The sequence below is a fragment of the Leptopilina heterotoma genome, unplaced genomic scaffold (genome assembly GCF_015476425.1).
Source record: "Leptopilina heterotoma isolate Lh14 unplaced genomic scaffold, ASM1547642v1 Lhet_65, whole genome shotgun sequence".
Classification (NCBI taxonomy): domain Eukaryota; kingdom Metazoa; phylum Arthropoda; class Insecta; order Hymenoptera; family Figitidae; genus Leptopilina; species Leptopilina heterotoma.
Genome location: NW_025111152.1, coordinates 2799134 through 2812491, shown reverse-complemented (window position 1 = coordinate 2812491; position 13358 = coordinate 2799134). Strand labels below are relative to the sequence as shown.

The window sequence follows — 13358 nt, the reverse complement described above, 5'->3', positions numbered from 1 at the left end:
TTCGTTAATCTTTTTTAATAATACAGTGTAATATTAAGTTTTAAATTGCGGAGATATGTACAACGTATATTAATAATAAAAAACATTAATGAGCTTACATTAAGAAATGGAATATATTAAGCAGTGCAATAAAAGTGAGGTTAGATAAATCATCATAGCGATTGAGCTATGAAGAACAATATTTATTATAAGCAAGCTGCTTTGTTTATAAAAATATGAATCGTAAAAATGTTGAATTATTTTAAATTATTGAATTTAATGCGATAATATAATAATTTTGATTTAACTTATGTTAAACATAATTTAAATATTATTAAAAATAACAAATCAGACAGAAATGTAATTTTGGTTGAAGAATTGAAGAGAATGAATTGAAGTGAAGAATTTCCAGACTTGTAACTATTGTAGACGCCAAAAATCTATTTTGGCCTGTCTTATTTATGGTTTATATCCTTTCCTAAAAAATAAAATATTTGTATTGATGTGACAAAAATTATACTATATAGTGTTTATTAAATATTATTACAAAGCCCTAAATACATACTGCTTATTGACTCCGATATTTCTCGAGTGTATTTTTAAACACATTTCTCTAGCGTGTTTCTCAACAATACTGTCTCCATGTAACATTTGACTTCCCGTAAGAATTTTATTAAGATGTTGACACCACTGACTAATTACATGTTTGACTATTAGCCAGATATAATTGTCAACTAATAAGGGTGAAGTCCCATGGCAGCGTTTTGCGTTGCGTTTTGTAACTAGGCCATGAGTGCAAATATAGCAAACGTATATCTCTATCCCTCTCACACTCATTGCCTAGTTACAAAACGCAACGCAAAACGCTGCCATGGGACTTCACCCTAAGTCTTTATGTTTGGTACATTGAAGCCACTCGAAATCGAAGCCACTCTTTGTAAGAAAAGCTACCAGAGTGGAACCAAGGTTTCTCTGAAAACAAATTCTTAGTAACTTCCTGTAGATGACATTACAGGCTTGCGTATAGCCACGTTCAAAATAATCTAACGCAGCTGTTTTTATGTTGATTTGATTGTCTTCACTTCTTTCATCAACAAAGAACACTTTTTCGCAATCTGAGCAGTTTTGACAGTTATATTTATGCAGAAGTGATCTCGCAAACGATGCAGCATTGCGTAAGTTAGTTTTAAAACTTAAACGAGATTTTTTGAAACTTGGATTCGGCGGATGTTCCGGCTCATCGTCTGCGTATTCAACTTTCGCACGATCTGCCTCTTTATTTCCACCACTGTCTACAATTGTAAGTAATGAAAATAGTGAGGATCCACAGTCCTCTTTGCAATTAGCGCCAATAGCATGTGGAGATGTGAGATTATTTATAATCTGCCTGAGAGCAATTTAATTTTGTGAATCGACCGCTATGGCTTCTAAAAATTCCGAAAAGATTTTCCAAGCAATCTTGATTCATCAAGCCCAATTTCAAGTGAAAGAATCCATTTTTCTCACATTTTTCCCAAACTTTTTGGAAACCATCCAAAATCTGAGGCCATGCTTTTAAGCAGGGAGGATCTGGTAGTGGTTCGTGCGTCTTTTTGTCGACAAATTTCATTTGACTTAAGGTATTTTTTGCTTCCTTCCAAAATTTGATATGAGGACTGCCATTACAAATCACGCCTCGTAATGGCTTTTTTAGGTCAATGTCTTAAACATTAATGGAGTCAAAAAGTTTGTCTTGAAAAAGGCAAAATAACGCAGTCTCCTTAGCATCGCTTGTCAATTTTAAAGGCCCCCCAGGTGCGAATTTAGGTTGGCCGCCACAGTTTGAAGGTTGGCCCAAGGTTGGCCTAACTTTAGCAAACAAAGTTTTGGTTGCCAGAGTTTGCCCAACTTTAGCAAGTACTTGTGCCCACAGTTGGCCCGACTTTGCAAGCCAACCATTAAATGCAGAGTTTAACCAACCGTCGGGCCAACTTTGGCGACAAAGGTTGGCACAACTTATCCAAACGTAGTTTAAAAGACTTTCAGTTTCGGTTGGCCGAACTCTGGGGCACGGTTGGCCCAACAGTTGGCAAAACTATGTGAAACGCAGTTTAATTGACTTAAACTTTCTTGGTTGGCCGAACTCTGGGCCACGGTTGGCCCAACGGTTTGCAAAACTCTGTGAAACGCAGTTTAATTGACTTGATTTATCTTGGTTGGCCGAACTCTGGGCAACGGTTGGCCCAACGGTTGGCAAAACTCTAGAAACGCAGTTTAAATGACTTAAACTTTCTTGGTTGGCCGAACTCTGGGCCACGGTTGGCCCAACGGTTGGCAAAACTATGTGAAACACAGTTTAATTGACTTAAACTTTCTTGGTTGGCCGAACTTTGGGCCACGGTTGGCCCGACGGTGGGCAAAACTTTGTGAAACGCAGTTTAATTGACTTGATTTTTCTTGGTTGGCCGAACTCTGGGCCACGGTTGGCCCAACGGTTGGCAAAACTCTGTGAAACGCAGTTTAATTGACTTAAACTTTCTTGGTCGGCCGAACTTTTGCCACGGTTGGCCCGACGGTGGGCAAAACTTTGTGAAACGCAGTTTAATTGACTTGATTTTTCTTGGTTGGCCGAACTCTGGGCCACGGTTGGCCCAACGGTTGGCAAAACTTTGTCAAATGCGGTTTAAATGACTTAAACTTTCTTGGTTGGCCGAACTCTGGGCCACGGTTGGCCCAACGGTTGACAAAACTCTAGAAACGCAGTTTCATTGACTTAAACTTTCTTGGTCGGCCGAACTTTGGGCCACGGTTGGCCCGACGGTGGGCAAAACTTTGTGAAACACAGTTTAATTGACTTAAACTTTCTTGGTTGGAAGAACTCTGGGCCACGGTTGGCCCAACGGTTGGCAAAACTCTGTGAAACGCAGTTTAATTGACTTGATTTTTCTTGGTTGGCCGAACTCTGGGCAACGGTTGGCCCAACGGATGGCAAAACTCTAGAAACGCAGTTTAAATGACTTAAACTTTCTTGGTTGGCCGAACTCTGGGCCACGGTTGGCCCAACGGTTGGCAAAACTATGTGAAACGCAGTTTAATTGACTTGATTTTTCTTGGTTGGCCGAACTCTGGGCAACGGTTGGCCCAACGGTTGGCAAAACTCTAGAAACGCAGTTTAATTGACTTACATTATTTTGGTTGGCCGAACTCTGGGCCACGGTTGGCCCGACGGTTGGCAAAACTTTGTCAAATGCGGTTTAAATGACTTAAACTTTCTTGGTTGGCCGAACTCTGGGCCACGGTTGGCCCGACGGTGGGCAAAACTTTGTGAAACGCAGTTTAATTGACTTGATTTTTCTTGGTTGGCCGAACTCTGGGCCACGGTTGGCCCAACGGTTGGCAAAACTATGTGAAACACAGTTTAATTGACTTGATTTTTCTTGGTTGGCCGAACTCTGGGCAACGGTTGGCCTAACGGTTGGCAAAACTCTAGAAACGCAGTTTAATTGACTTACATTATTTTGGTTGGCCGAACTCTGGGCCACGGTTGGCCCGACGGTTGGCAAAACTTTGTCAAATGCGGTTTAAATGACTTAAATTTTCTTGGTTGGCCGAACTCTGGGCCACGGTTGGCCCGACGGTGGGCAAAACTTTGTGAAACGCAGTTTAATTGACTTGATTTTTCTTGGTTGGCCGAACTCTGGGCCACGGTTGGCTCAACGGTTGGCAAAACTTTGTCAAATGCGGTTTAAATGACTTAAACTTTCTTGGTTGGGCGAACTCTGGGCCACGGTTGGCCCGACTGTTGCAGCTTAAATATACATTTTGCGTTATGCACTCCCATGTGAGCGTAGCGTAGTGGTCTGTGTATAAGTCTTCGGTGCGTTAGGTTAGGGGTTCGATCCCAGCGAGCGATAGATATTTTCGAAAATGTATGTATGAGATTGTGTTTAATAATAATAGGTAAAGGTTATATCTGATGTTCCCGCTAATAATAACGTGTTAATTGTTTAAATAATGTAGTTTTTTAATAATTTTTTACCTTTGGCTGTTGAAGTTGGCCAAACTTTGAAAATTGTGGTTGGCCCAACTTACGCATCTAAAGTTGTGCCAACTTTGGCGTCAGTCTTTGGACCAACCATTGAAATGTATAGTTGGCACAACATATGCATTGTAAGTTGGGCCAACTTCCTTATGTGTTGTCGGGCCAACCATCGTCGCCATTAGACGGTCGCCGTTATCATCTGTATGGTTGGCCCAACCTCTGGCACGAGAAGTTGGACCGACTTTGTAAAAGTTGGCCCAACTATGGGCCGACCAAAAAATCGCACCTGGGCCTCTTGGCGTTTGAACAGTTTCTGTAAGAAAATAAAACATAATTAATGAAAATTATAACATGTAAGTTATGTATACAATAATAATTAAAAAATAAGAGAAAAACAACGTTATAAATGTCACATTTTTTTGAGTTTTATATATTTTTTTTTTTTTTTTTTTATTGTTTATTGTTTATACATGAAGATTCTTTATCCGAAACAACATTTTTACGAATTGTCAGTTATATAAAATATCATTTTTACAAATTGGCACTTTTGGGAATTGGCATTTTCCCGAAAAAATGATAATAATTACAAATGACCTTTGGCAAAAGTAACAATTCGTAAAAATGACAAATATCAGATTTCAACAATAATAATTCGTACAAGTGACTATTCAAAAAGTAAAAATTCGTAAAAATTAATTCAGGTTTTCAAAAATTTTAATAAAACAAATTCTTCTGATATTTATTAAATTTTTTAATATTATATATTTAATTAATTATTAAAAATAGTGGATTTATTGACAAATTTTTCTCAAGAACACTAAAAAAAAATTAAATTTTGGAAAAATTATAAATGATTGCATAAATTCTATTATTTTCAAAAGTAATTAAATTCTTTTACAAAATTATTTTTAAAGCTTTTAATAAAATTCTTGTCAAAATTCAATTTTTAAAAAATTCTTGAATTAATTGCAAAAAAGATAATATTATTTAATTAAAAAATAGTAGGTAATAATATTAGTAGTAGGTATTAGAAGTAGGTGTAATATTATCTGTCAAAACATATAAAAAAACAAAAGTCTAACTTCAAGTGTGGATACAATACGACGATTATTATAGTTAATAATAATACTCTTTTATAAATTATCAATATAATAATAATACTGTACCACCAAGGCGAATTGTTTCCAAAATATGTATGGCCATAGTCTCACTGAGCGTTTGTGCACATACAGAAACTTTCATTTTTTTAATTTTGCCGGGTCGTATATGTTCTTCAGTCAGTTTTGTTGCAGTGAATCGCAATGCTGGTCCATATCGAATGCATCTTCAATCACATCCCAAGATGCATATTTTCTTTTCACAGGAAAATTTCGACTAGCGTCAACGAAATTTGTGACAATGTCTTTAACAGAAAAATTGTTTCGGACACTTTTGAAGACATGGACAGGATCGAAGACCATAATTATTTTAACACCTACTACTTCCACTTCAACAGGATGTCCTAGAAAATTTCATTATTATTTTATTAGGGGAAGTGCGCCGGTTGTGGGCACCCTCCGGTTGTGGGCACCCCTACGTAAACTTCGACGGCAAGCAGACTTTACTGAACTAAGTATTGCAAGTCGTGTTCGTTGACAATACGGACTTTTCGTATTGATAACGAGACAAATATATGCATTTGTGTAATAGCTGTGAGCATAATAAAGAAAATTTGCATTAAATAAATAAAAAAGTAATTTTGTATTGTTTTCGAAGAGCAACATATGGATGTAGATTCGTTCAGAAAAAAAGGGTTTAATTTTTTTTTTGCAGTGTTGTCATTATATTTTGTGATTTACCTTCGTGTTTAACCAAAATCCTGCATCACAAAATGTGTTGGTCTTTTTAAAAAATGACTGTCATTCCCGGTTGTGGGCACCTTTATGTTAAGGAGGCTCTACCATCTGACAATGATGAGGACTACTGTCTCATCTATCTAAACTTTCTGCCAAGGAAAGTGACAGCCGCAAACTCCATTAAATGCGATGAATATAGTCGTTCAGTGCATTAGAAGTGCGTTATGGTATGCGTACTAGCTACTTCACATGCAAGCATTATGCTTTTGTTAGCGATGAGCATAGTGTGAAAACGTGTCATCATTTTTGTTCTTTATCCCGGCAAATTCTCTTAAAATAAAGAAACTTTCATTTCTTCTTTATTTGTGTTGGTTTCCTTTAATATTTTTCCATTTTTAGCGGATTTTTCAATGGTGCCCACAACCGGGTACAAAATTTTTTTTGTCAAAAAATTCCCATTTCACTAAATTTCTAATAAAACTTTTTTATTTAAAGGAATCAATTTAATTCCTTCACTGACAGTCACCTTAGACCTCTAGCTTTAAATTCGTACACATATATTTGAATAATATGCACATGGACAAATGTTATGAGGCAAAAACAAAAGGGTGCCCACAACCGGAACACTTCCCTTATTATTCATAAAAGAATTTAAATATTTATCAAAATAATTTAATTCTTGCGAAGAATTTTTTATAAAATTTTTTATATAATTGATTTTTTTCGACTAATTTTATGCAAATTCTAATTTAAATAATTAAATTCCAGAGAAATTTTTATTAATCATAAAAATAAGTGAATTCTTACCAAGATTTTTACAAAAATTTTTTCTAATATAATTGAATTTTTTTTGAAAATTTTATGAAAATAGTGGATATAAAAAATCATTGAAATGCGAATAAGCAAATAAGCAAAAAAATCATTAAACAATTCATTTTAATTATATTTGTAATATAATTTTGTCATTAACCGAAAATGGAACAATAAATATTTTGAAAACTTGATTTTTTTTACTTAACATAACCTCACTTTTTCAAGTTTTTTCTGGCTTTGAATTAAGCCTCATAATTAAAGATTAATTATGTTTAAACTAAATGCTTTTTTAGAAATGTGTTGAGGAGGAGATTGTCGAAAGGTATAGAAACTAATTTTAATTTTCAATAAGGAAAACAAAAGTTATTTAAAAAATACTGAAACCGTAGAGGGAATCCCTCCCTAGGTGTGGAACGGAGGGTTAAATCTAAAAAAGTATCCAAATAGTAGCTTCTCAGTAAGAAGTAAGGAATTGAGAAGAATTGGACATTTTTAACTTTTTACAGAAAATGTTAAATTATCAATTTTTATTAATTCCGTTTCTGTCCAATTCCTATGTATTCCTTTTTGAGACAAAGATTTCTTGAAAGTGAATTCCAATCAATTCCGTTTTAATATTTCTTTAATTTTTGTGAATTCCGAAATACTGTGTGATACTCGGTAAGTTTTATTCCTGTCTATTCCGTTTTAATATTTTGTAATTTTTTAATTCCTTTGAAGTTTGCAACACTTTGAGATAAGTGCTTCTAAAATTCGGTAGTCATAGTACAGTTTAAATAGCTGAGCGGACAAGCTGTTTGTCTCCGACAATGAAGCTTGACGGTTCAAATCTTCGAACCGTCAAATTTTTCTTCGCTTAAGATATTAAAACGGTATTCAAAAGAATAAACTTAGCTTCTTTTCGGCTTCTCCAAATGAAAATGAAAAAAATTGGTCACAAACAGAATTCAAAAGAATTAAAAATTTCGAATTCTTATTAATTCCTTACTTCTTACTGGGTTGGTGTAATTTAATAACTAAACTAGTATCGATCAACAAAATAATTATAATTTAATTAATGAAAATTGATTCAAAATTCAACTTACCAATATTTACATTGTTTCTCAGACACTGCTCTTTATACTGCTGCTGAAGCTCCTTGATTGCCTTGACGTTGGACGTTCCTTGATCGCATATTGTTAATATGAGTTCAAGACCAGTACCTTTAACTGCTTTTACATTTTCTTTGATACATACGACTAATTGCTCCCATCTTGTTCCAGAATTACAGAAGTAGTATGAAAAGGGTTTCTTCTCGCCGGTCTTCAAAGTTCTAATCATAAATACGAGGATATGATCCGCAAACTTACTGGTTCTTTTAGAACCAAAATCTTCAAATCCAAGAATTAAATCTCTTTGAGCATCATATAACACGTGCGGCATGAGTGACATTTCGTCCCACATCATTTCTGTCAGTTTTTGGTCAGAATCAAAATTTTCAACTTCTGACTTTAAATGTGTCATTAGGTTCCCATTAATTCCTGTATGCAATGTGAGATTGCACATAAATCTCCTCAAGCTTCTTATCGATGGACAAATCATTATTTTCCGCAAAAACCGATAAGCCTTTAGGGACACCTTATAAAGAGATAAAAAAAGTGCCTTTTGGCTCTTTGTAAATCGTTGTCCTTTTTTTTCTTTCCCTGCATTTCTAAGTTGCATATCAATTACATCATTTTGCATCGAAGTAAGTTTTTCAAAATTGGATGGCAGTTGTTTCTCCAATTCCTTAATTTTCATTCTAGCTCTACAAATAAATTTCAAATTTTCAAATTCATTTGTTTACAATTCAATTTTACAAAATTTCAATTATTCGTAAATTCTTTAATTAAATATGTATTGGAAAATAAAAACTTTAAATAATTTATCAAGTATCAAATTTTCAAAGATTTTAATCTGAAATCTTTTTAATATTTTTTTTAAATAACTGAAGTCTTTTAGAAAATTTTACGAAAATAATAGATATTGAAAATCATTGAATTGCGAACATTTTTTGAAAATAATTGGATTTCGGAGAAGAATTTAAATATTTTTAAAGATAATTGAAATTTTGATGAGAATTTTTAAAACTGTTTGAAAATAATCGAATTTCTGCGAAGAATTTTATTTCTTTTGAAAATAATTGAATTTCTGCAATCAGTTAAGTTGCACATAAAAGTCAGAATTTAAGTTTAATAATTAAATGTGTATGAGTTACAAATTTTATAAAATCGCTTTTTTTAAATTTTTCCAAATGCTATAAGACTGGGTTGCTTTAGTTTTAGCATTTTAAAATTGAATAATTTTCGAACTATTTCTTAAAATTCTAAGTTAAATGAACCTTAATTAAGCAGATTTGAAAAAAATAATTTCTTTGTTGAAAAAATACGTTCAATTTCATACCTTTTTAGACGTTGAATGGCATTAATAGAGTAGAACGGGGTGAAATAGCCACATTTTTACATTTTAATTTATAAAATCTGAATTAAAAATTTTTTTCTCAAATTTCCAAATGGGATTGAAAGTTTAGTTATTAAGCTTGAATATTCTTGACGGAAATATTTTTTATCCCATGAAAGGACTTAGTTATAAGAGTTTTACGAAACCTCTGCAAATGGCTTTTTTGTACCACCTGGTGGGGGGAGAAAGCCACCTTGCGATTTTATCAAAATATGTTATTAATTTTTGTAATTTTATAGTTTTCCTTTATTTACATGACAAATAATCTTATTTTTAACCCGGCGAGTATGAGGTTGGGCATGTCATGCCCCACACTTACTTAAACCTTATTAAATCCAAAAATTTTCACTATATCGTTTTGGCACTTCGAGTAGCTGAAGTTATGGGTTCATAAGAGAAGATGGTGATGTGGTGATAGTGTTGTGCAAATTATGTCTTAAATTACTTGGACGTAAACTTCATTTTGGCATAACATTTTGCCTATATGTGCACAACATGGGAGACTTTTTTGCCTTTAAATGAAAGAAAATTGAATCGTAATATACTCTAAAAAGCAGTATTATACTTCTTATTCTATACTGTTTAAAGTCCTAACTTTATAAAAGTGAAAATTTCATTTTATAAAAGTTTAAATATTTTATTGTTTTATTTAATCATATGATAAATATTAAGACAAAGACAATACCATAAATTAACTTAATATAGCCATATGTAACATTTATAAGCAAATTTACAGTCTGGGTATGTCATGCCCACCACATAGTCGGTGTAACAGTTTCGCGCCACATACTCGCCGGGTTAAAATATTTTAATAAATTTTAAAGAGCTTTCATCAAGGAAAATTGAATATTATGTTAAGTTTACCTGTTTTCGATTTACACTGCCAAGTTTTTGTACCTTTTTTTAAAGTCTTCCTTAAATTTTACCACAGATGCCATATTTTGTTGCAACCGTTTTTTCGTTGTTTATTTTTTAACGCACTTTATACTATTTTTTCGTCGTGTTTAATTAATTTTATTAAGTAAACACGCGAAAATTTGGTAAAATTAGAAGGTTAATTTAAGTAGAAAACAAATGAATTTCACATAATATTCAATGGATTTTTGTCCCTGGCTTTTTCACCCCCAAGACCAGTTTTTCTAAGAGCTAAAATAAATTTTAAATTCAGTTCAATTTCCAAAAATTAACATTGTATACGTTTTGAGTATAGTTTTCTCCTTATGTACAAACATTTACTTTTATTACCCGTTCATTTAAACAGGTTGTAATATGTTCGAAAAGTTCATCGAAATATTATACGCAGAGCAACTCAAAAATTAAAATTACAATAAAAATTATATTAATATAGGTACAACATCCAAACTAGTATCAAAAGTTGCGTATTAACTGATAGTATTTATATTCTAAATAGCTGATAAATCGGTTTAATAGTTTTCAAATAAAAGTCAAATGGCTTTTTTGCACCATGGCTATTTCACCCCGTTCTACTCTACATTTTCTAATTTTTTTTTTATATTGTGTAGATATTTTTGGCAATTGGAGTCAATGGAATATTATACGGCTTGCCAAGAGAAAATTTCTTCTTCTTTGTAGGAGGTACTGGGCTATCAAAATAATTTTCCGCACATGTTTGTAAATTTGGTTCGTCAAAATTATGCACTGAAAAAAAAGTGCTGTTGAATCAAATATCTCCATGCTATTGAATTTCCCGTCATTGATTCAATGACACATTTATTAATCGAAAAGTATATTGCTTAAAACGAAAAAATGAAACTGTTTAAATTAAAAGTACGGTACTGTAGAATTAATGATATTGTGCAAATTGTTTCTATAGTTCATCTATATATAGCAACAGAATAATTTATTGCTTCTTTGACATTATTCATTTGAAGCATCTAATAGATAAATTTGAAGAAAATGCGTGTGAATTTAAATCAAATGAAAAATTGTTTGCTCCAAAGAAGCACGCTCTGAAAACGAAAGCATATGCTTTCGTTTCAATGAGTGGTGCTATTGCGGACTGCCTATAGCATATGCTATAAAAATAAGAACACTATGTTTTGAGACATTGACAGGTACTAAATTTATTGAAATACTTACCCACATATATTTATATGTTTATTAAACCTGTCGTTTTTGAGATTCCAATATAAAAAAGTATTATTTAAATTCTTTTAATTAATTAATGACTAGTTAAATATAAATTCACTATATAAATTCCCTTATATACGCGAAAAATCTCGAACACGGTATTTAACCACAAAGTAAGTGCCCAAGGTTGAGAAGCGGATGTATTACATTGCAGCGCGGCGGTTCTCGTCTATCACGGAAGTTAAGCGTCGTTGGTCGCGGTTACTAAATGGATGGGTGACCGCTTGGGAATAGCCGTATTTTTCTGACTAAAAAAGATAAGTGTGTTTGAATGTGTATGTGTGTGTGTGTTTAGCCGTTGGAAAAAATGAAAATAATAATAAAGATGTATATGTTAGTGTGAAAAATTGAAAAAAATATGTGTATAAAAAGTGTTGTGTTAAAGGTGTGAGAATTAATTATAGTATATAAAAAACATGTGAACAAAAATTCCCTTTTTTCAATTTATCGTTAGTATATATTTAACCACATAAAAGAATTGAATTAACAGTATGGTGTTATTCAATCGATAGCAACAACTAAAAAAATTAAAAGTACAAATTTTTGAATCATAAAAATGATGCTTTTAAATTTAAAAGTTATAGTCATTGACTCAAAAGCATATACTGTTAAATTAAAAAATTTTGTTCATTGATTCAAAAGGAATACCTTCGAATTAACATAGTATGCTGTCAATTTGAGAAATATGCTTTTGTTTCAAAGAAAGTGATACTATCGAATCATTAGAATCGGTGCTTTCAAAACAACAGCATATACGTTAGGCAGCCCGTTATGACACTATTCAATGAATCAAACCCATATGTCATTGATTCAACAGCATTTTTTTCTCCGTGTGTAAAACGTTTTCTTCCGTTTCTATATTTTGACTATAAATTGGATAATTTATTCCTCGTAATTCTAAAAACGCTTTTTTGTCTGACTCTTTATCGATCATTGTATTTTCGAGTTTGCGCTTCTTCGGTGTCATCAAAGATGATTTTCTAATATCATCCGAGTGTGTACGAATTGATGAATACGTTAAACCTGGTGATATGTGTGAAGTCACAAAAGATGTCGTTTGGCCAAGTTGATAATTTTCATTTTCGAGAGGCAATGAAATAATTTTTTCCTTTAACCCATTTTCATATGTTTCTGGTGGCGGTAAATTTTTCGTTGGAATAGCATCTGCTTTTAATCTTGGACGTAAAATGCCTCCCATGTAGGCATTTTCATCAAAATGCTCTTGGCACAATTTAAACTTCTTCTTGTAAATATCAGTATAAGAAATATTATTTAATGATGGATTATTTATTGCTTCCAACCATTTTTGGCCCTGAACGGAATCTTTTGGAAATGCGTGGAATGTCGTTACGCCGGTCGATTGACAGTTTGGGACAATACACTTCCTCCAATTCATACCGTGCACTCGAGGTTCCATTGCTCTAAAACATTTTTTTTATTATAAATATAACTTTGACAGCAATATTTAGAAAATAATATTTAACGTGCACTAGAAGACCACCTTAATTTTGTTTTTCTATATTCTTCTAAAAATAAAGCGATCGTGTAATTTTAAAATTAAGTAAAATTTTTACTTTACAAGTTGTGAAATTTAAGAAACGTTTGTCACAATTATTGACAGATTGGTGTCATTTCAGGTTTGCATTTTCCTAAAGTGTTGAACGTTCAAATAAACAAAATTTCTTTTTTTTATCAAATTTAAATATTATATATTTAATTTAATCTGTCAAGTATTAAAAAATAAATCATCCATTTTCTAAATGTTTAGTTTTTATTTTTGTTTCTTATAAAAGTCGGAAATTTTTTTAAATATTTATTTTGAACGTTCAGCACATTTTTATCATTACTTCATCGATACTATCACAATACCCTCACAATTCGTTATTGACAAATTGAAAAAATTAAAAATAAATTATCGAAGTCTAAGTTTCCACAATACATTCGTGAATATTACTAACACCGTTTACCTTCAGTTTCAATTTTTAATTTCGATCTTAAAACAATTATTTTTGTGACGATTTTAATTCTGCGATTTTCTCACTTCGAATGTTGAAAATGTCATTATGCGCTGTATAAGGAAT

The 13358-nt window shown here is 32.5% G+C and overlaps 1 protein-coding gene across 1 annotated transcript; it reads right to left on the bottom strand.

The window, feature by feature from the left end:
• Positions 1-4192: 4192 nt before the first annotated feature.
• LOC122510027 lies at positions 4193-8451 on the bottom strand. Its single transcript, XM_043624413.1, has 3 exons — positions 7734-8451; positions 5167-5501; positions 4193-4313 (listed from the first exon to the last, which is right to left on the bottom strand). The coding sequence occupies exons 1-2, from the start codon at positions 8425-8427 to the stop codon at positions 5278-5280; spliced, it is 918 nt and encodes a 305-aa protein (XP_043480348.1). The 5' UTR covers positions 8428-8451; the 3' UTR covers positions 4193-4313; positions 5167-5277.
• Positions 8452-13358: the final 4907 nt, after the last annotated feature.